Source organism: Amia ocellicauda, chromosome 7 (assembly GCF_036373705.1).
Source record: "Amia ocellicauda isolate fAmiCal2 chromosome 7, fAmiCal2.hap1, whole genome shotgun sequence".
NCBI classification, from domain to species: Eukaryota; Metazoa; Chordata; class Actinopteri; order Amiiformes; family Amiidae; genus Amia; species Amia ocellicauda.
Window position 1 is genome coordinate 29,528,718 of NC_089856.1, and position 23,004 is coordinate 29,551,721.

The 23,004-nt window shown below is 44.9% G+C and overlaps 1 protein-coding gene across 1 annotated transcript; it reads left to right on the forward strand.

The window, feature by feature from the left end:
- The first annotated feature begins 1,320 nt into the window (after positions 1-1,320).
- Positions 1,321-21,890, forward strand: ecel1 (endothelin converting enzyme-like 1). Its single transcript, XM_066709058.1, has 18 exons — positions 1,321-1,413; positions 5,436-6,531; positions 7,573-7,641; positions 7,960-8,070; positions 9,249-9,341; positions 10,177-10,301; positions 12,159-12,381; positions 13,351-13,449; positions 13,762-13,836; positions 15,640-15,743; positions 16,412-16,470; positions 18,241-18,292; positions 18,603-18,670; positions 18,787-18,911; positions 19,296-19,361; positions 19,499-19,594; positions 19,943-20,019; positions 20,178-21,890. The coding sequence occupies exons 2-18, from the start codon at positions 5,743-5,745 to the stop codon at positions 20,275-20,277; spliced, it is 2,331 nt and encodes a 776-aa protein (XP_066565155.1). The 5' UTR covers positions 1,321-1,413; positions 5,436-5,742; the 3' UTR covers positions 20,278-21,890.
- The last annotated feature ends 1,114 nt before the right edge of the window (positions 21,891-23,004 follow it).

Consider the following 23,004-nt stretch of genomic DNA (forward strand, 5'->3'; position numbering starts at 1 on the left):
AGTCGCATCCTCATTAAAACAAACTCTATATTATTTTAATTAACCCGTTACCCCTGGCTGGTGCAGTTCATACAATCCATACACTTTCGTACTCGTATTGAAAGTATTGCCACAGTTGGACTTATGATAGCAGTCCTTTTTGAAAGTAATAAAAACTTTATTATGCATCGAAGTGTTAAATAATTATTAAACTTGACCATTCCATAGATACCGTTTACAATTTTCGCTCTTTTCCGGTGTATTCGGTACATTCACCGTGACTTCAGTCTGCTTTGCTCCTAACATGTACCTTTACAGTTGCATGTACTACAATTAACTAATTTTGAGGTAAACATACTACTACTACTATTACTACTTCTAAATAATAATAATAATAATAATAATAATAATAATAATAATAATAATAATATTATTATTATTATTATTATTATTATTAATTCGTTTCTGCGTTCCACTGTGTTCTAGAATTCGAGCGGCCGCCCGCGTTCTGTATCGTCGGGACGTCGGCGCCTCTCCGGTGGGAGCCCGTGTGTTAATCCCTCTAAGTGCTCCTCTCTGGAGTCGCAGCACTAACACACACACACACCGCCACTGTCCCATATAGCTACTGCAGATGACCGGTCTATTGTGTGCTATAGAATAGAATATACCCCCCTCCCGAGGGAATAGGCGTGTGTGTCTGTTTTGAGGGAAGGGGGGTAATTTAATTTCTACTCTTAAAATATTAGCATTTCCACTGCTTCAAGAGTCCACGTCGCTGTGATTTATCTAATGCATTGACCTTCCTTGCCGATCTCCCCCCAGGTCAACGAAGGGTTAATTTAACCCCCATTAGTGAGGAGACCAAATAGAGGGACCCCCCCCCCCCGACACACACACACACACACACACACACACCATCACCTCTTTTTTTTAATCCAGCGCTGTTGCCATATAAACTGAGCGCCCGCTACTTATTCCAGTAAATGGACTATGAGGTAAGATTTAATGGCACGCAATGAGCTGGCTCATTTGCATAATAATTGTATATTTAATGTTAACACACAGTGGCTGCTCGATTTGACAGGAACCCCGTGTAGATCCATCTTCGTGCTGGACATGTATTTGGTTATTTATTTACCAACTTGACGTGCAGCAGTATAGGTTTCTCAGCACCTACAGTACAGTGCGCCGCTGTATTGTGACAGGTACAGCACAGGGTTGGGGACATTGCGAGCACTACCCCGCCACTCTTCTCTCTCTCTCTCTCTCTCTCTCTCTCTCTCTCTCTCTCTCTCTCTCTCTCTCTCTCTCTCTCTCTCTCTCTCTCTCTCTCATTCATTCACTCACTCCAGCCCTGACGAGCCAATGCACTGGGATCGCTCTGCTGTCGGGACTTACACTTCAGCTGTGTGTCTTGTAACCAACCCAACGGTGAGTTGCATTGCTTAAACTTTCTATTCGTGCTGATCCAGACGGAGCTCTGGAGCTGTTCTTTTGTTTAAAGGGGGGGTGGGGGGGTACACCACGTTGATACTTGTATCTCTTTCTTAAATCGTGCATTTTTCTTTTCTTTAGTTGGATGTTCAGTTCGCTGGGGATACCTGTGCGGCATCACCCAGTTGGGCAAAGCTTGTTGTGGCACTGATTGGACTACTTTTGCGCATTTTAAAATGTGTGCGTGTGTTTAAAGATTTGAAGAAGAAAAATATCGCAGTTTCAAGCCGTAGTGGAAAAGGGTGTTAATATGCATCCTAACCTGAATGCATCTCGCTGCTTAACTGGACTCAATTTACAGAGCGAACCGCCGACACCTGCTGCACCGCAACCGGGAGAGGAAAGAGCAATAGACGCCTTCAACTTTACCAATATTGCAAATATTTTCTCATTTAACCCGAATCTCACAGCATGGAGAATCGTTTCGTGAACTCTAATAAAGTAATACTGTTATGAATTACATAGACAAAATATTCATAACACACTTAAGTTTAGATATGCAAATTATAATCATAATTATTATTATTATACAAACGCTGTCAGACTCATTGCCCTATCCATCTTCATCTTCCACAGTTCTGAGCCATGATCGATGAGTTACTGCATGCCTATTGACTTGGGATTGACGTGTTGTCCAGTGTCAGCTTGCAGGTTAATTGAATTATCCATTAAAATCTGCTTTATTGGTGACACTCTCCAGTGAAGTGTTCGTGACGCGCTTGGCTTTTCTACAGCATGTGTCTTTGACACCCAGTGCTTGGTGAGGGGCGAATGTAGTTTGTATGTCCTCCAGCCCATACTGTTAGGAGATGCGTTAACTACAGAGACAGAGAGAGACAGAAAATCATCTTTCAGGATCTGTGACAACTTTGATTAAGGGGTAATAAACCTCCTTACCAGGCGGCAAGGGAAGTGTGTCTGTGTGTCAGGGAGAGATGTGGCTTGTATTCTGGTTTTCTTTTTGCATTGCTAGATGAGTCATAAAATAAGCTGTTTTAATGAAGGTCTCTGACTGTCAGCTTGTATTCATCTATTAATAGAGGAAACCCTCCAATACATACAACAAAAAAGATTTTCTAGATCATTTTCTAACTGTAATGTAGTTTTAAATATGATATATGTGTGTGTGTGTGTGTGTAGGCAGACAACTGGAAACTAGCTTTATCTTGAGGGTGGGGCGATTGTAAATACTCTCTAGTTTAGTGCCTTTTGTCATCTTGTGTAAGTATGTGTTACACAGCTATACAGCTCCTGTAAATATGAAATCTGAGATGCATTGAGTTGTAAATACTGTAGTTGGTGCAGTTTTTATAGGGAACACAAACCAGATTCCCATTGCACAACAGATCCATTTCACATTGTGTGAGCTCCGGGAAAATAAGCCTGGATAGCACAAGCACAGAATTTAAGAAAATAAAATAAAACAAATCCTGGTTTGTGTTAACAGGAAAACCTGAAACGGATCAAACTGCTCCACACTGGCAGTGTGATTGTTTTCTTAATGTGCCGTGGATGGTAATGTGCTCGTTGTTGCCAGTTGTATTCTGGACCCACTGCAGGCGGGGGGCTGGCGATGCACACTCCGCCAGCCTGGCACTGCGGGTCAGGTGTTGAGGGGCAGTGTTTCGCTGGTGTTGCCGTATCTGCGTTGTTCTTTTTGTCCCCCCCCCCCCCCCCCCCCCCCGACGTGTTTGAGATGAAATTACGTGCGGGAGGGAACAGAACCTGATGGATAATTCTGTGGATGGAGGATGACAGGAGCCAGTAACAAAAACACATCACATCACGTCACTGTGATTGAACTCCCAATGCAATGAGCTGGTCGTCCAGGAGAGAGAGAGAGAGAGAGAGAGAGAGAGTGGCAATGGTAATCCGAAAGGTTGTGAGGGTGGAGGAGGGTGAGAATATAACTGAGTGTGTTTGTGACCTGGGGGGGGGTTATTCATTATTGCAATTCCTGCAGGTCGCTTGCTTGTTGCTGATGTCTCACTGTGATACAAATAACAGTCACAGGCAGTGGGATAGGTCTCCTGTCTGTCCTGCCCAAACACAGACGCTCTTAAAGACAGGAGCCCCGTGTGTGGCGGTGCATTGTTGTCCTCCAGAAAAACCCTGTTCTCTGATCGGCACAGTACAGGGTGTCAGAGCAACACTTGTGCCTTGAGTGAGGGCATACTGACAACCTGTTGTCCAGGCTGTGCCCATTTCAGTACACTTATTAATATGGCCACAGTAATTATTATTGATTAGGTTCTCAGTGGAGAGGGGGTGAGCTTTCAGAACCCGTTTCCTCTTTCTTTCTCTTCTTGTGAACAGATGTCGGCTGGCTATGAGAGTTGGGAGGGGGAGGGGGTTCAGTCAAAGACAAGTTCGTGGCTGTTTGCCAGAGCTAATGATTCTGATCTCTGGACCAGGGCTTCCTCCTGTAATGTAGACTGGTTTAACTTTCATGCTCACGACAGACTACAGGAAACTAGGCCCACTCGTGCTCTCGGAGGCCATGTGCCTGAGATACACAATGGTAGTTCTGTCTGGCTCCCAGACCATTAATTACACACAGACACACACACATGCACCCAAACTTAATTTTCGGAAATCTGGAAAACAGATCAGGCTTTTGCTAATTCTGTAATGTCTGCATATTGGTTTTACTGATCATTAATAGCTGGCAGTTCAGTAAGTGCAGTGCACGCCAAGAGCCACCTTTCTCTTACTAAAAAAAAAAAAAATCTGCCTGTCTGAAGGTGTAACAAAAAGTCTACACACACACACACACAGTCTGTCTGTGTTTAGCCTGAACTTGGCAGCCTCAGATTAAATAAGATCAGTTTATCTCTCCACTGTAAATGGTTCGCTGACACACTGTCAAACTCACGGGCTGCACTTTGTGAGTTGATTCACTGGAACCAACCAGGAAATGAGAAACGTGAGGTCTTGAGATCAACAAGCTTTTAATATCCAGGAAAATCAGATGGGCTGAAGAGATGCTGTCTGTAACACGTCTTGTGTAGCTATACAGAGAAGAAAAACGGTGTTCAGTGTCACCTTGAGATAAAAGTACTAGATGGAGATTATGTATCCACAATGGCTCAATTTATAAAGCCCTGCGCTTTGAGTGTAGGCCAGTCCTACAGAGACTGCTAGTCCCCAACTGGGCTATTAAATCCAATTGTAGGAAGGAATGCAAATGGTGGTTAATATTATAATTGGTCGAGCACCACCAGAATTTATTGGATTTAAAGCTGGCTTCTGATTAGCGATTGCCCATTCCAAATGTCGTGGCATAAAAAATCCGAGATTCTGATTATTCCCGTTTGTCTTTTTAAATCAGTTTATAATCGCAATGTTCAAATGAAATGTTCTAGATTAAGCATGTTTATTTAGAGAGCCCTGCCATTTTCAAATGTTCAGCTGCCAGAGATAACACCAAGCATGAAGAGAACAATACCTGGCTGTTGGGCATGGTGCTTGTGCAGGGCCTGACAAACATGTTCATGCAGAAGGTCTATGGTGCTGAAGAGTACCACTTTCAGTTGACGTCTTCAAAAAGTAGTGGAATCATCCAGAATTCCCGCACTGCAGATCAATATAGCAAATGAGTCATCGGCAGCATCCTCCTCTGTGTGATGGACGAGTGTCACAAATCAATCCAAATCATTTTAGGGTTTTCCACTGATGACAGCTGTGTGGCTGTAGCACGTTCATTTTGGGGAGTGCTATCCAATACTTTCTAACAATCCCGTTGATTAAATGAAATCCTGAATATAATGGGAAACAGTATACGGTGAATACTCTTCTGAGGCTTAGGGCAGACTCAGTTGTTTCTTAGGGGTTTTTGAAGAAGAAAAAGAAGAAGAAGAAGAAAAAAAAACAATAGAGACTCCATTTAACTGTCATTTCTACTTTGATCTCAACATTGATCTGCCTTTCCTTCTGTCCCTCCTCTAAACTTGTTTTAGGAGCAGCAGCAGCCACAGGCACACGAGAGGGAAGCTGGAGAAAAAAGAGAGAGTGGAGTTTGTTGTGCACAATCACACAGTCAGGGTTGACAAATACACTTTGATGTAGAGGCGCTTGCTGTAGTCCCAGAAATCGTGTGAATCCATCCCGTCCATAAGGCCAGACTTGCCATGCTGTGAGTGCGCCCTGGGGAAGTCAGAAGCTGGGCCTGTGGCTTCCAGGAGTTTCTTCTTTTCCTTTCTTGTCGGCTGTGCTGTCTCAACAGCAGCAAGGGAAGGGACGGGCGCCTCTCGCCAACCAACTGCCATGGAGAAGACCTACTCCCTGACGGCCCACTATGATGAGTTCCAAGAGGTCAAGTACGTCAGCAAGTACAATAGTGGCACCCTGAGCAACGGCCTGAACCTGCCCCTGCCGGGGACCAAGCAGCGCAGCGCTCGGGGGGCTGAGGCCGGGGGGCTGCCACGCTGGAGCCGGCGAGAGATCTGTCTGCTGTCGGGACTGGTGTTCGTGGCAGGGCTGTGCGTCATCCTGGGCAGCATGCTGGTGCTCAAGTACCTGTCGATGGAGGGTCACTGCCAGGAGGACTGCCAGCGCAAGAAGGCTCTGCTCAAGGCTTCCCGCTTCATCTCGGGAAACATCGACGCCACCATCGACCCCTGCACGGACTTCTACTCCTTCGCCTGCGGGGGCTGGCTGCGGCGTCACGGCATCCCTGAGGACAAGCTGAGCTATGGCATCATCACTGCCATCGGGGAGACCAATGAGGAGAAGCTGCAGCATCTTCTGCTGCAGCCTGTGAGGAGGCGGGGGCGGGACTCAGCCGAGCGCAAGGTGAAGGCCTTCTACCGCTCATGCATGGACCTGGCCGAGATCGACCGGCTGGGCGCCCGGCCTATGACCGAGGTCATCGACAGTTGCGGGGGCTGGGACCTGGCGGCGGGGGGTGGGGGTGGCGGGGCTGGCTGGGGCACCGGCCCACGCCCTGACTTCAACGAGTTGCTCTACCGCACGCAGGGCGTCTACAGCACAGCCGTCTTCTTCTCGCTCACCGTCAACGTGGACGACAAGAACTCCTCGCGCAACGCCATCCGGGTGAGTGGGAAAGGGGCACGAGTGCTGCCACACACATCATTGTAAAGTCTGCACTGTTTCCCAATTTTAGACCTAAAATCTGATAATGGTTTTGTCAGGTGGTGAACAATGAATAATTCCCACTATTGTGTTATGTGCCACAACATGTGAACATGTGAGAGTTCTGGGTGCAAGTGTAGATTGTGTAATAAGTAAATAGGAGCCGGTTGGCTGCAAAGTTAGTGGACGACCAGGACTGCAGCTGAGAAACACTTTTGTAGAATACAGGGATGGTTTCTGATTCACTTGCACATTGTGTGCGTTTGGATGCGGATATGATCCTGTGTGTGAATGTGAGAGAGACTGAGACAGAGGGGGAGCGCTGGTGGGAGCTGGTGAGTGTAGGTATATCCGTGTGTGCGTTTCAAAGTGTGTACTTCAGCGTGTGTCTGTGTGTGTTAAGGTGTCCCGGATGATTGCTCACCACCCCAGGGATGAGTGATGATAAACAGTCACACGCCAATAAAACAGATCCCTGCCAGAGTCAGGCATCATTGAGAATAATGGGGCGTGACAGCAGGCGGTGGGGGAGAAAGACAGCCTGAGAGTGCACTGAGAGATTGATGGGCTCAGCGAGGGAGAGTGTGTGTGCGTGCGTGTGTGTGTGTGTGTGTGTGTGTGTGTGTGTGTGTGTGTGTCTGTGCGCGTGTGGGGGGGGTTCCTCACCTCACAATCAATATTTTTCCCCATCTCCCGTTCCCCCATCTTCCGACTTTCAAAGTGACACCAAAGTTAGCCCACTCACCACCCACACTCACCGTTACTAGTTGCTTTTATTTTGGTTCTCACTGGTGAATTAAAAAATTCTAAGATTGTAATTGGGAATTTTGACCAGTTGAATGGATACATTTATCTGGAGGATCATTGTGGGTCTTTCTGATTATGCTAGATGGTTATATTGACCATCTTTTAAATGTTTAAAAGCATTTATTGTTCATTTAAAGGGCTCACTGAATTCAAAGGCTTGTGACTGTAACTGTGTGCTGGTGTGTGTTTTCCCAGATTGACCAGGAAGGACTGACGCTACCAGAGAGGACACTTTATCTGGGGGAGGATGAGGACAGTGTGAAGGTATTGTATCTGCTGCCCGTTTACTTGAATGCCTGAGACTGTTTTACCTTTCTTTTACTCGTTTTCCATTTATCTGTTCATCTACACAATAACTAGCCCTTCTATCTCATTTCTTGTATCTTTTTATCTGCCTCTCTATCTGAGTGCTTCTATCACACACCAGGGTCTGCAAAATTGCCACACGCTCATGTGCTTCAAAATGTATTTCAAAAATGAATTAAATCGTATTTAATAAATGTGTACAGCCAAGCCCCACAAGGGGATGTCCTTTACCTGCTGACCTGCACTGACCCCATGTTTTCTCCTCCGACCCTTTAGATCCTGGCGGCGTACAAGGCTCTGATGGAGAGGCTGCTAAGCATGCTGGGAGCACACAATGCCACGCAGAAATCCCGGGAGATCCTTCATCTGGAGACGCGGCTGGCCAACGTGAGAATCGGACACCGACCCTTCCACTTGTGTGTTGTCCTCACTGAGTAATATGTGGCAATAGGGACCTCACTTTGAAAAGCAAAAAGCAATTGTCCCAGTTTTATTAATGTTAGAAGAAGGACAAATAATTCTTACAGTAGTTGATCATCAAATTGATCTTGTTGATCCCAAATTGTTGTGAGACACTGCACTTTAAAAAATGATATCCAAGCAGGAGCCTTGTAATAAATGTAAAATTAATCCAGAAATACGATTACTGGAACAACCTTCTTCTCATTTAGTTTAATTTAAAGTTCATACATAAATCTGAACAATCAATGCAATCAAAGTTTTTTTTATATATCATTTTGACTTTTGAATGTATTGCACAACATAGAAATGGAATGGTTTGGGGCAGCAAGGAGACACAAATGCAAGACCCAAACTCAAAGTGTATGAGCAAGAACTTACATTAAATAGATTTTTAATGAATTCGAAATTAAAATGTATTTCTCTTATTGTCTTATAACGTATAACTCTGAACAATTAAGATCATTTGAGAGCATTCCAGAGAAATCAAGACATTTCTGAGGCATCACCATACATTCAAAAAGTCAAGCATGTGGTGTTAAACTTTTTTTAAGTTGGTAAAAGTACGTAATATATTTAGGCAAAGTCCGTAAAAAGTAGATGTTAAAAAAACGCTAAACATAAAGTTAATTGCAGAAGACAATAGAGTAGTTTTGAAGGAGTATTTAAATGAAGTATATAGTCAAAGAATGGAGTCTGTTTAGTGTGATATTTTACTTTATTGTGTCTGAGTTATGCATATTGTCACATTTCCATTGTTTACTATGTGATGATGCTCCCCGTTGTGCTGTTCTCGCCTACACAAAGTTTTTCGAGGAATTCAACTCTCGTGTATCTTGTTTGTGTGTTTATATGCGTGTAATGACATGCACAACAACTACGGTGCAATCTGTTACGTTATTACATTTGTTTAAAGAAAAGGCATGTTTGTTTGTGTATCTATATATGAGCAAGTGTGTTTCCGTGTGTGTGTGTGTGTGCGGGCATCGTATGTTTAATCAGATACTGGCGCTTCAGAGCACAGTGCCTGCCTGTATCCCCACCTCTCAGTCAAGGCCCCTGTCTGTTTTCCTGGTGATAACTGCCCTCTCTTCATGTGTGCTCAGATAACTGTTTCAGAGTTTGACGAACAAAGGAAAGATATCAGCACCATGTACAACAGAATCACCCTGCGGCAGTTACAGAGGATTGCGCCCAGCGTAAGTGATTGTGTTTCTCTCTCTCTCTCTCTCTCTCTCTCTCTCTGCACTCCCCCTCGGGGGCTGGCTGCTCCTGACACCACAGGGGGCTGATGGGATTGAGTGGCATTTAATAACGACATATTCTCTACAGGCAGCTCAAAAGCTCAGCACTGAGGGAGAGGTGACAGAAAATACTCCCCTACTGGAGGAATATGTAGAAATATCTTCTCACTCCTCACCTATCAGTGAAGAATATCTTCAGTTACATTCCAAAATAGTGTAGAAAAAGTAATCTGTAATGTAATCCACTACCTCTTTTTGGTATTGGAACTATAACACAACAGAAATGATACACAGACATCACAAAGTCCAGAAAAAAACGTAGTAAGATTTATTTTATGATCAATAATACAAAATATTCTGTGAAGATGCTATTAAAATACTTATTTACTTATCGTTTTAATAGTCACATATCTAATGTAACTATTTACATTACACATGGTGGATTGTTCCAAACAATACCTAATCTACAAACTTCAAATTTAAAACTGAAAATGTAAAAAAACACGATGAAAAAGCAATGATATGATTAGACACACCCACATAAAAAACGATTAAAATCATATTCATTGTTCCAATAATTATGAGCTTCTTTCTGTAGTCATTTTCCAGAAGTAAATCCAAATCTCTAATTTTAAGCTCTAAATTATTGACAGTAGCTCTAGCCAAAATCTGTGACAGTTGCTCCTGTTAACACCTCTAATCCAATCACACAGACTTTTTTTGTAATTTGATTACCGCGTTCTGCTAGTCTCTACACTAAGCTCTCTATTTGTATATTGTGTCCCTCCAGCTCCATTGGAAGAGGCTGCTGGACCGCATTTTCCATGACAACTTCTCTGAGGACGAGGAGATTGTGGTGCTGGCCACAGACTACATGCAGAAGGTGTCGGAGATCATCAAGACCACCTCGAAGAGGTGAGGGGGAACAGGGCTGCACACATGCTCACCTACTCCACCACTGCCAAGCTGCCTGGTGGAGCTGCCCTCTGTTGTTGCCTGCCCAACACTGGCTGCATGGAAAAGGTGGCGTCAGGAATGCTGGTAGAGGTGCATATACTGAACACAGGTACAGGGGCTGGAACAGCCGAGTTCCAACTCTGTAATTTTTCATAGAAGAAATCTTGGGAAACTGAAAGTGTTAGCAGTACAGGCAAAGGGTATTGCATTGCACTGTGAGACACGGTTAGCAGCTGCTGTGCTACAGAAGGCTCCTGGAGTTTTCTTGCAGTGAGAAGTCACTCATGAAAAGCGTCTGGATGCTGTGTAATCCCACCCTGCTCGCTACATCCAGCCGTGTTATTACCAGTGGGGCTGTCATTCAGAAGTAGGAGGAAAAAGGAGGCACTGGGAGTTGCAGAGGCAGGGTGCAACTCAGTGACAGGCCAGAGCTGATTGGGATGCAGGAAGATGGGCCAGAGTCTGGGCTACACTGGAGGGGGTGGTGGGTATACTGAGGATTCCAGCTAATTGCTATTGATCTCCTCCCCCCTCCCCCGCAGAGAAAGTCAATAGACATATTGGGATTCCTCCCTCGGCCGATCATGGAAGGGAGGTCTTGTTAAAATTTCCAGACAGCTCTCCGATACAGACTGGAGCCATAGTAGTCACAGCCTGGCTGGCTCTGTGGGCTCCTTAATCCTTTTTCATACCGTGTTTAGTTTATTATCCTTTTTCTTTTGTTTTTGATGTTCTCCCTCTTCATCCCTTCTTCTTTTGGTTTCCATGACTATTGTTGTCAGCAGCAGCTCTGTCCAGTGTGAGGCTGTCAATCAGGGCTCTGTGTCTGTCCCTTCTGCTCTCAATGTCACTAACAGATTTCACAGCAGAAGGTCTTCTAGGCTTCACTGCGACTGCACCGATTCTACAGAGAAGAAAAATATGGTCCCAAAAAGAAAAACAAAGGAAATGAACCCTAAACAAACAAACAAACTGGCAGGATTGTGGGGCATTGGCAAGACTTCCAATCGGGCCCTGCATTCCCTCATCCCCCCCGCTTAAAACAGCCGTGCTCTGAAAGTGATAGATTTTACTCTTTTCCTCCCTCCTGCTCTCAGCATGGCACTTAATAAGGAGCTCTGTGCCCCCCCGACCCCTCTCTCTCTCTCCCTCTCTTTCTCTCTCTCTCTTCCCTCCCTCCCTCCTGCCAGGACTGTTAGGCTCCTGCTGTATTCATTAGCTCCATTTAATCAAAGGTTACCGCCGCCGCTCTCCGCCAGAGAAAAGGGATTGTTGTCGTTTCCACTGATTGCATTTAAATTCACCCGCCTGCACCTCCACCCCATCCCCCCCCCGCCCTCATCGCACTCACACACACCAACCCAGTGGCATTCTGGGTAATTTGCTTTATTAACGACGGGTGCGTTTACATGCATCGCTGCCTTGATTTCATTCCACCCGCTTTTTTTTTGTTTTTGAGGGGTGGGGAGGTGAAGATCACCATTAAAGTAAAAAAACCAAAAAAAAAAAAAAAATTATCAAGCACAGGACACCAAGCACTGTCACGTTCTGTCTGGGGATGCTTCAGCCAAATCTGAAAGGGCACAGTGACATGCCAAGCACTGGCTTTTTTAACCGGGAACTGTCCCTGAGTGTCCATAGGTCGGGGAGTGTTTTCTTCGCAGTACTGCCCAGTCCCATCCCGTACATCTGTCTTCCCCCCGCGCTGTCTGAGCATCTCTAGCAGTGTTTAATATCTATGTGCAGTGCTTGCTAATGAGTCTGTCTCTCTCCTGCTCTCCCCCTCTCCCCGGTGTGTCCTGGCCGTGCCTGCAGGGTCCTCCACAACTACATGCTGTGGCGGGTGGTGGCGGCGCTGAGCGAACACCTGTCCACGGCGTTCCGCAGCACTATCCACGAGTTCTCACGGGAGATCGACGGCACCGAGCGGCAGGTGGATCTCGGCCGACTCTGCCTCACGCAGGCCAATAAACACTTCGGCATGGCACTGGGGGCCCTCTTCGTCCAGGAGCACTTCTCCTCGCACAGCAAGGCCAAGGTAGGGCCCGGCCCCCTGCCCACCCACAGCCAGGCCTCGCCACGGGGGCGCCACACTCCACTACCCTATAGAATAGCACCGCAAGGCTGAGGACAATCAGGCACACTTTGTACTGGAGGTCGAATTATGTTGCCCACTAAATTATAACATATATGAGTGTCCTCTGTGGGTGCAGTTTTGAAACACTATGTTCAAAATATTATCTAGATTAGTGCTTTCTGCTCTTAAATTAAGTTATTTTAGCCATATATTTATTAAAGATTAGTGAATTTGCTGTGGCTTTTTTTGCACAACAGAAAGATGCTTCAGTATGTTTAGCATCAAATCCAGTTTTACTATAGTATTTTTAACTGGGCTGTCAGTGACGTGCCCAGCTACAACCCTTGCTTTGTAGGTGACAGCAGGACCAGACAGCCAGACAGTTCTGAATCCCTACAGAACAGGAATCAAGTGTGTGTGTGTGTGTGTGTGTGTGTGTGTTGTAAGACTGCTTCAACACTGTGGCCAGTTCCCTAATATAGATGTTGAGGATTGCTGGCCCCAGACTGCAGCCCTGTCTGACTCCACGTCCCTGGGAGTTGAAAAACCCTGTTCTTTTATTGCCAATCTTCACACCACATTTATTTTCTGTGTACATCAAGTTAATAATGTCATAAACTACTCCACTGCACCGCTCTGCGGTATTCAAAGGAATAAACCTGGATGCCAGATTCAATCTATAAATCTCTTTGGTATTTCTCCTTTAGTTGTGCGGTGGATTGTGTGTTTGTTAATGAGGGTGTGTAGGGTGGATGCACCAGCAGAAGTGCATTTGTCAGAAGACTTCCTTGGTGTTCAGCCATTGATCATACTACAGACAAACTTCCTCGCAGTCCTGCTCTTAGCTCTTAGAGGTTTAGTTATCTGAGGACTAATCGGCCTGTATGTTTCTGAATTGAGGTAGTAAGACTTGGGCCCTATGTGTCTCAGGTACAGGAGCTGGTAGAGGACATTAAACACTCTCTGGATCGGCGGCTGAAGGAGCTAGACTGGATGGATGAGGAGACGAAGGAAGCAGCACGAGCCAAGGTATAGTGTGTGTCCATCGGTGTTTTTCCTGTATCCTCTTTGCTTCTCGCTCACTGACACTCTTGCCTCGCATCTCTCACCCCCATGTTTTTCTGTTTCACCTTCTCTCCAACTGCCATTCTCTGTCAGTCTCTTTCTCCCCATTTCCCTTTCACTCTCTGCTAAAACATTATCTGTCGTGTTGTTTTTGATGTTTATATTTGTCAATGAGAAGACTTGTCATGTTATTGTCAGCATTCATTTCTCTCTCTCTCTCTCTCCCTCTCTTCTGTATGTCTCATGTCTCATTCTGTATGTCTTCATTTCTTTCAGCTGCGACATATGATGGTGATGACTGGATACCCAGACTTCCTTCTCAAACCTGAGGCCATAGACCAGGAGTATGGGGTAGGACTCGGCAGGGGGGATGGGGTTTGAGTTTTTCATATGGAAAACACCCAGTGATTGTTTCATGTAATGGCAAGAAATATTTTTCCTTCCTACAGTGAGGGGAAAAAGTATTTGATCCCCTGCTGATTTTGTACATTTGCCCACTGACAAAGAAATTATCAGTCTATAATTTTAATGGTAGGTGTATTTTAACAGTGAGAGACAGAATAACAACAACAAAAATCCAGAAAAACGCATGTTAATGAGTGAAGTAAGTATTTGACCCCTTCGACTTAGTACTTGGTGGCAAAACCCTTGTTGGCAATCACAGAGGTCAGACGTTTCTTGTAGTTGGCCACCAGGTTTGCACACATCTCAGGAGGGATTTTGTCCCACTCCTCTTTGCAGATCCTCTCCAAGCCATTAAGGTTTTGAGCCTGACGTTTGGCAACTCGAACCTTCAGCTCCATCCACAGATTTTCTATGGGATTAAGGTCTGGAGACTGGCTAGGCCACTCCAGGACCTTAATGTGCTTCTTCTTGAGCCACTCCTTTGTTGCCTTGGCTGTGTGTTTTGGGTCATTGTCATGCTGGAATACCCATCCACGACCCATTTTCAATGCCCTGGCTGAGGGAAGGAGGTTCTCACCCAAGATTTGATGGTACATGGCCCCGTCCATCATCCCTTTGATGCGGTGCAGTTGTCCTGTCCCCTTAGCAGAAAAACACCCCCAAAGCATAATGTTTCCACCTCCATGTTAGACGGTGGGGATGGTGTTCTTGGGGTCATTCCTCCTCCTCCAAACACAGCGAGTTGAGTTGATGCCAAAGAGCTCGATTTTGGTCTCATCTGACCACAGCACTTTCACCCAGTTCTCCTCTGAATCATTCAGATGTTCATTGGCAAACTTCAGACGGGCCTGTACATGTGCTTTCTTGAGCAGGGGGACCTTGCGGGCACTGCAGGATTTCAGTCCTTCACGGCGTAGTGTGTTACCAATTGTTTTCTTGGTGACTATGGTCCCAGCTGCCTTGAGATCATTAACAAGATCCTCCCGTGTAGTTCTGGGCTGATTCCTCACCGTTCTCATGATCATTGAAACTCCACGAGGTGAGATCTTGCATGGAGCCCCAGACTGAGGGAGACTGACAGTTATTTTGTGTTTCTTCCATTTGCGAATAATCACACCAACTGTTGTCACCTTCTCACCAAGCTGCTTGGCGATGGTCTTGTAGCCCATTCCAGCCTTGTGTAGGTCTACAATCTTGTCCCTGACATCCTTGGACAGCTCTTTGGTCTTGGCCATGGTGGAGAGTTTGGAATCTGATTGATTGATTGCTTCTGTGGACAGGTGTCTTTTATACAGGTAACGAGCTGAGATTAGGAGCATTCCCTTTAAGAGAGTGCTCCTAATCTCAGCTCGTTACCTGTATAAAAGACACCTGGGAGCTAGAAATCTTGCTGATTGATAGGGGATCAAATACTTATGTCCCTCATTAACATGCAAATCAATTTATAACTTTTTTGAAATGCGTTTTTCTGGACTTTTTTGTTGTTATTCTGTCTCTCACTGTTAAAATACACCTACCATTAAAATTATAGACTGATCATTTCTTTGTCAGTGGGCAAACGTACAAAATCAAATACTTTTTTCCCTCACTGTATATGTTTCTTAAACACAGCATTATACTTTAGAGAAGCGAAACGTGGACGAGGTCAACAGAATGAGATTTATTTTGGTGATGTTTATGATGATATACTTTGGTATTTCTACCTATAAAAACAATGTCCTTCTGTCTCTGTCCTGGCCTCTCTCCCAGTTCGAAGTCAATGAGAAGACTTATTTTCGCAACATCCTGAACAGCATCAAGTTCAACATCAAACTCTCAGTGAAGAAGATCCACAAAGAGGTGGACAAGACAGCGTGAGTGAAAAAACAGGGTAAACGGGAAGGGAGGAGAGAGGGTGAGGACGAGAGAGGTAATAAGAGAGAGAAAGGAGGGAGGTAGAAAGGACAGGGAAGGCGATGCAAATGGAAAAAGTAATGTAAAAGGTGAGGAGTGGTGTTATTTTTCTCCCTGCACCCCCCTTCCCCCCCCCCCCCAGCTGCAGTGATATTTTCCACTCCTTTGTTCTCTGACCAGGATTATAAATTTAAAAGAAAAATATAACGCCTCTTCTGAATGATCATACGACGTTCTGCTCGTTAAGTCTCCATTATCTCCACACAGCGTGAGGCCCTCTGACGCCTCACTGAGCTTTATGAAGCCCCAGCATCTTGGCCCTTAACGAAGCCGTGAGCCAAATTAACACCCAGTGTGCCTTCAGACCTTTACTCTTCCTCTCATTCTTTCTCCTTCTCTCTCTCATTTTATAACTCTCTCTCCAATCAAATTTCAACATGCTTTATGGGCTCGGCAAGTTCCAATCCAATCCACATCCAGAACACAAACCACACAAGAAAGAGGCCATTGAGACTGTTTCTGTCCCTGTTTCTGGGTCCCCACAGTGCTTGTTTATGTTAAACAGTAATCATAGCACTCTCTAAACTGGTGGGTATAAAATCAGTTGGCACCTTCTCTCTCTTTACAGGTGGTTGCTGCCTCCCCAGGCCCTCAATGCCTACTATCTGCCCAATAAGAACCAGATGGGTGAGTGTATCGCACTGACAACGCTTTGCTAACACACCTACATGCACACACATACATATATATATATATATACACATACACATACACATACACATATACACATATATATATACACTCACCTAAAGGATTATTAGGAACACCTGTTCAATTTCTCATAAATTATCAATTATCTAACCAACCAATCACATGGCAGTTGCTGCAATGCATTTAGGGGTGTGGTCCTGGTCAAGACAATCTCCTGAACTCCAAACTGAATGTCTGAATGGGAAAGAAAGGTGATTTAAGCAATTTTGAGCGTGGCATGGTTGTTGGTGCCAGACGGGCCGGTCTGAGTCTTTCACAATCTGCTCAGTTACTGGGATTTTCACGCACAACCATTTCTAGGGTTTACAAAGAATGGTGTGAAAAGGGAAAAACATCCAGTATGCAGCAGTCCTGTGGGCGAAAATGCCTTGTTGATGCTAGAGGTCAGAGGAGAATGGGCCGACTGATTCAAGCTGATAGAAGAGCAACTTTGACTGAAATAACCACTCGTTACAACCGAGGTATGCAGCAAAGCATTCGTGAAGCCACAACACGTACAACCTTGAGGCGGATGGGCTACAACAGCAGAAGACCCCACCGGGTACCACTCATCTCCACTACAAATAGGAAAAAGAGGCTACAATTTGCACAAGCTCACCAAAATTGGACAGTTGAAGACTGGAAAAATGTTGCCTGGTCTGATGAGTCAGAATTTGGCGTAAACAGAATGAGAACATGGATCCATCATGCCTTGTTACCACTGTGCAGGCTGGTGGTGGTGGTGTAATGGTGTGGGGGATGTTTTCTTGGCACACTTTAGGTCCCTTAGTGCCAATTGGGCATCGTTTAAATGCCACGGCCTACCTGAGCATTGTTTCTGACCATGTCCATCCCTTTATGACCACCGTGTACCCATCCTCTGATGGCTACTTCCAGCAGGATAACATAGCACCATGTCACAAAGGTCGAATCATTTCAAATTGGTTTCTTGAACATGACAATGAGTTCACTGTACTAAACTGGCCCCCACAGTCACCAGATCTCAACCCAATAGAGCATCTTTGGGATGTGGTGGAACGGGAGCTTCGTGCCCTGGATGTGCATCCCACAAATTTCCATCAACTGCAAGATGCTATCCTATCAATATGGGCCAACATTTCTAAAGAATGCTTTCAGCACCTTGTTGAATCAATGCCACGTAGAATTAAGGCAGTTCTGAAGGCGAAAGGGGGTCAAACACAGTATTAGTATGGTGTTCCTAATAATCCTTTAGGTGAGTGTATATATATATATACACACACACACAATTTTCAGTTCCATATCGAATGTGGAAAATTAAAACCGCTTAGTGCTGGGGAAATTCCACTCGTGTTCAGTTCCCACATTGTTTAGAACAGGCTTTATTTTATTCATTTATTTATTTTATTAAAATGGCACAAAGCCATGCTGCACCTTCCCGATGTCTCTGTTGGACTGAGCTGTGCTCTCTCCATTCTTTCAATCTCTCATTTTCTCTGTCTCCAAATTAGATTTACATTCCAAATCAGTGCTGTATTGGCAGCAGTACAGGAGAGAGACAATGGCTACAACATAGAATATCATGAAGTGCATTGCTTTGCACTTTTCTCTCTCTCTCTCACATAACATTTTTCCTTCTGACTTTCCCCTCTTTCCATCTATAATTCCTATACATTTATATGTTTTATTTGTATACCTTTATATAAATCTCTCTCCCTTTTTCTCCAGTTTTCCCAGCTGGAATCCTGCAGCCCACCCTGTATGACCCAGAGTTCCCCCAGTGAGTATCTGTCCCTCTGTGTTGCAGTCCAAACTATCCTAGCCTGCTCTCTATCTTTTCCCTTCCTTTACTGCAGGATTGTAAAATAGGACAGTGGAGCACAAGTCATGTACACTAATGCTGCCATCGTGTGGAGGGAATGTAGCACTACACTTCTCTCTGGACTAGTCCATAGAGATTCATAGACCCCCCCCCCCACCAAGTCAATTCAGTTTGCTTTATTGACTGCCAGAAGGTGGGCCTTTAATTGGGGTATGTGACTGCACTGAGGGGCTGCTACCTGGGTGTCACATTCCTGATTCCTCTGCAGGTCTCTCAACTACGGGGGGATTGGCGCCATCATTGGCCATGAGCTGACGCATGGCTACGATGATTGGGGTGAGTGTGAACGACATCACCGGCCTCTGCCCCCACTCTCTCGATAGTCTTGCCACTCCTAGACTTCAGTCTAAATGTGTAAACTCACTGGTGGTGTTGTGTTCCCTGACCCGCAGGGGGGCAGTATGACCGCTATGGTAACCTGAAGCAGTGGTGGACCGAGGAGTCGTACCGCAAATTCCAGAAGAAGGCCGAGTGCATCGTCAAACTGTACGACAACTTCACTGTGTACAACCAGAGGGTAAATACAGACTGCGACTAACCGCCCACCAGACAACCAAACAGTCATGAACACAAAACTGTAGCGGTGGATGAAGTGTGAATAAAGCCAGTGACTGAGGAAGTCTTATTCAATTAGTAATTTAACCAGCAACGATATAATTGTATTATCTGGCTCCATACAGTGCTGTCTCTGCAGGGCTGCGGGGAGTTTTTCTCAGAGAAAAGCGGCCAGCCCGTGCTAATCTGCGGTATATTAGCTTTTCTTTGAATACCGCTGGCAAATTCTATTCGGTTCAATGCAGTAATGAATGAATGATCCATCCGACACTGTCTGCAACTGTCATGTGAACGCAGCCTGTACCTGCCCTCGGTGACCAGTGTGTGTGTGTGTGTGTACCTGCAGGTGAATGGCAGGCTGACTCTGGGGGAGAATATCGCAGACATGGGAGGCCTGAAACTCTCCTACTATGTAAGTCAGTCGGGCTGTTAAACATGGTCACTGAAACACTATCGATATCTCTGTCTTTATCACTGGCACTTTGTGTGTGTGTGTGTCACTATTAATGTGTTTTTATCGCCCTGTGTCTCTCTCCACCTCTCTGACAGGCCTATCAGAAGTGGATCAGGGAGCATGGGCCGGAACGCCCCCTCCCCGGGCTCAAGTACACCCACGAACAGCTGCTGTTTATCGCCTTCGCACAGGTACTGCACTTTTCCCCCACTCCCTACCCTCCCTTCAGTCGAGTGGGCCCTGACTGAAACTGACTCGGCTATATTTATTCACAACACAACACACACATCTCAAGGGCAGATTAGTATTTCATAATTGATTTCATTCATTCATGTATTCTTTAATTCATTATACATGTTCCGGGATCACTGCTATGTTGGTAATTGTGTGTGCTCTGTTCATGTGTCCTAGCCATTCACATCTGTCCACTCTGTGACTCAATCCCTGTGTGGTAGAGCTACAACCCCAATGTAACGCATTTGTAAACACAGTAGGGTCAGTAGTAGCAGTGACCGCTCTCTCCTCCTCTCTCCTGGCAGAACTGGTGCATGAAGAGGAGATCCCAGTCCATCTACCTGCAGCTGCTGACTGACAAACACGCTCCTGAGCATTACAGGTAGGAACAGAATCCCTCTCACACTGTGCCCCCCGAGTCCATAAACTCATAGTTCAGAATAATTTTTCTATTCTTAAATTATTTTGTAGAATGATATAAACTGTACAATATGAATAATCAAAGAAATGGTAAATGAGTACCTGTGTGTCTGTCCGCAGGGTGATTGGCAGTGTGTCGCAGTTTGACGAGTTTGGACGGGTGTTCCACTGTCCCAAGGGCTCCCCCATGCACCCCAATCACAAGTGCTCCGTGTGGTGACCTCTGACCCCTGCACCAACCTGTAACCTGACAGGAGAAGGCCACCCTCTCTCTCTCTCCGATTCCTCCTGATTGTCAATTGTTTGTAATTTCATCATTCCAGGCTGGCCTTTTAAGTCCATCTGATTGGGCTTTCTCTGCAGTGTTAAACCATTTTGGTTATTCATCATTTTAAATTAACTCCTGATTTTAATATTCGCCATCAATCTCCCGCGATTTCTACTTGCCTGCAGTGACAGTTTTTATTGAAGCTGTCTGCTGTATTCGAGTGAACTCACAGCTCAATAGACCCCCTTTTCTGTTTTAAAACATCCTTAACAGGACTGACTTGCAAATCTCAGATATTCGCAAGACGGAGCCCTGAACACATTGCCTTTTAGAGGAATACTCCTGCTTCCTTTTACTTTTATATTATTATTCCTCCTATCTTTTTTATTATTTTGATGTGGTTCCTTTTCCTAGTCAGCACCATTGTTCATTAGCATCATTAAGCTGCTTTCTGAAGGCTCCTCCTCCCATCCAGTGAGCGGTGTCTATGTGCTGGACACACTGTGGGGACAGATGGACAGGCAGGCCTCAGAGTCCTGCTAAGGTTACTGGTTCCAGAGCCCCTCAAGTCCCCGGAGAGAGGGCTCTGCTGCAGACAATCTGAGCTCCCCCCCGATGACCCAGAAATACACAGACCACAAGCTGCTACAGGCTAGAGCCGAGAGCCAGAGTGAGGAGGCAGCTGCGGAGGAGCAGGGACCGATACACCAAGAGGCAGCGAGGATTCACACCCTCATTCAGAAGCTGTGGGGTTTACCTAGACTGAGCTGGACTCATACAGGACAGAACCCTGACTTTTGAACCCCACCTGGACTGGAGTGCATTTGCCTCCTGTTGGAATGGATATTTACTGTCAATTCGGCAAAATTCAAGATTCTGGTAAGCGTTTATTATGCATGATTTATAGTAAAGAGAAGCGTAAAATAAAGTCCTTTTATATATATAATCTTTGCACTGCTTACAGTACCTGTGTATTACACACAAAGGGACCAACTGTTTCCCCAATGTATCAACAGCTATGATATGCAAATACATCATATTTGTATGAGAATTAGTACAGAATTTGCAAACTCTGAGCCTATTACACTTCTTAAGGAAAATCCACAGCTCCCTATATCACTCCAGAGTCAATTTAATGTTAAGACCTTTTTTCTGTCCATAATACATAAACACACGGATTTATGTATCCAGGGCATCAGTTAAATGGCTTATGGGTTTGTTTGAGAGATTTGTATCAAATAATGCTTTAGGCACAAACTAAGGGACTGAAGACGGGGATAGGAGTGGAGTTGCTTTGCCCTGTGATCTTACCCTGAACTGAAGCACAGAAGTCTCAGATTCAAGACAGGGAATTCAAATGACTAGTTTACTCTCTCTGCGCACGTATCCGGGTAACAGAAACCTGAATGTACTTTGTATCAATCTGAGGAGATTTTTTTTGTATGTCACAAATTCTCTCACTCCGTGTTGTTCTGAACCACTGCGTGTGTCCGTTGCTGTCATTGCCAGTGTTTCCCAGTATTAACAATTTGTTTTTCAAATGTTTAAAAAAAAAAAAAATTATGCAGTATATAATGACTGTGATGCTGTCTGAAAAAATAGGGATCATACATTTATAGAGAATTATATAAAAATATTTACTTTTGTATAAAAGGATCATTTGTTTAAAAACACAATCATTGCTTTACATTTTACAGGTGTATGTATACACACGTACAGATATATATAAATAAACACACAGACTTATACGCTGCCACAATGTAAATTAAAGACATGTACTATTCTGTGCTGAGTAGTAGATGGTCAATCTATCACATTGTGCCAGTATGACTATGTATACACACGCATAAATAAAACCAATGACAACTGTGCTGTAATTACAATGACAATGCATGCCCCCTCCGATATTATAGACCTGTCCCTAGTGAAGACAGACTCCAAACACAGTGGACTGTAATGGGAACGGACTCACCCAGTCCTGGTGAAACTGGTCGTGCTGCTGACATTTTGAGAAGTACAAAATCACTACTCCCAAGTTCTCTCACTGCGGCACTTGGGATGTAGCTAGAAGGGAAAAAGCAATGCATGGAAATACAGTAATATTTCAGGCAAATGCAGTGGACTTGTGTACTTAATAAAAACAATTGTGTTAATATTGTTGGGTAGGTTTGTTTCATGATTGTTTCTAGTCCATTCAATTGTCTTTTATGAATCATACTTCATCATTGCAGTCTTCCCTTGCATGTCCAGAGGGTGGGTTAACAGGATTTTAAATCAAACCAAACTGGCACACTGTTTGACTACACCCCTGAGCTTCTCTTCAGGACAGTGAGCTCCAGCACAGTGAGCTCCAGCACTGTGCTATCCTCAGTGTGGGTCCGGTTGTCTGTCCAGGCGGGTCTGTGCGTATCGGCGGGAGATTTGCGCTAGCTGCAGTTTGGTCTCCCAGCGCTGGAGTGTGGACAGCCAGGGCTCCCTGTCTATCTCTAGCTTCTGTCTCTCAGCCTGGGGAGCAGGGAAATAGACAAAAGGGATAATCAGACAGATGTTTCCTTTTCTTACTTTACATCAACTGATAAAGACTAATGGTCACTAACAATAGTGAGCTTTAGGACTGGTTTAAATAAAACACTGAATAGAGGTAACCGAGACAATAGACCAACACTAAATTGTTCTTTG

Coding starts and splice junctions, on each gene's coding strand:
- ecel1 (XM_066709058.1), top strand. CDS start 5,743: ATGGAGAAGACCTACTCCCTGACGGCCCACTATGATGAGTTCCAAGAG. Junction 7,642..7,959: donor AGGATGAGGACAGTGTGAAG/GTATTGTATCTG, acceptor CCGACCCTTTAG/ATCCTGGCGGCGTACAAGGC. Junction 8,071..9,248: donor TGGAGACGCGGCTGGCCAAC/GTGAGAATCGGA, acceptor ATGTGTGCTCAG/ATAACTGTTTCAGAGTTTGA.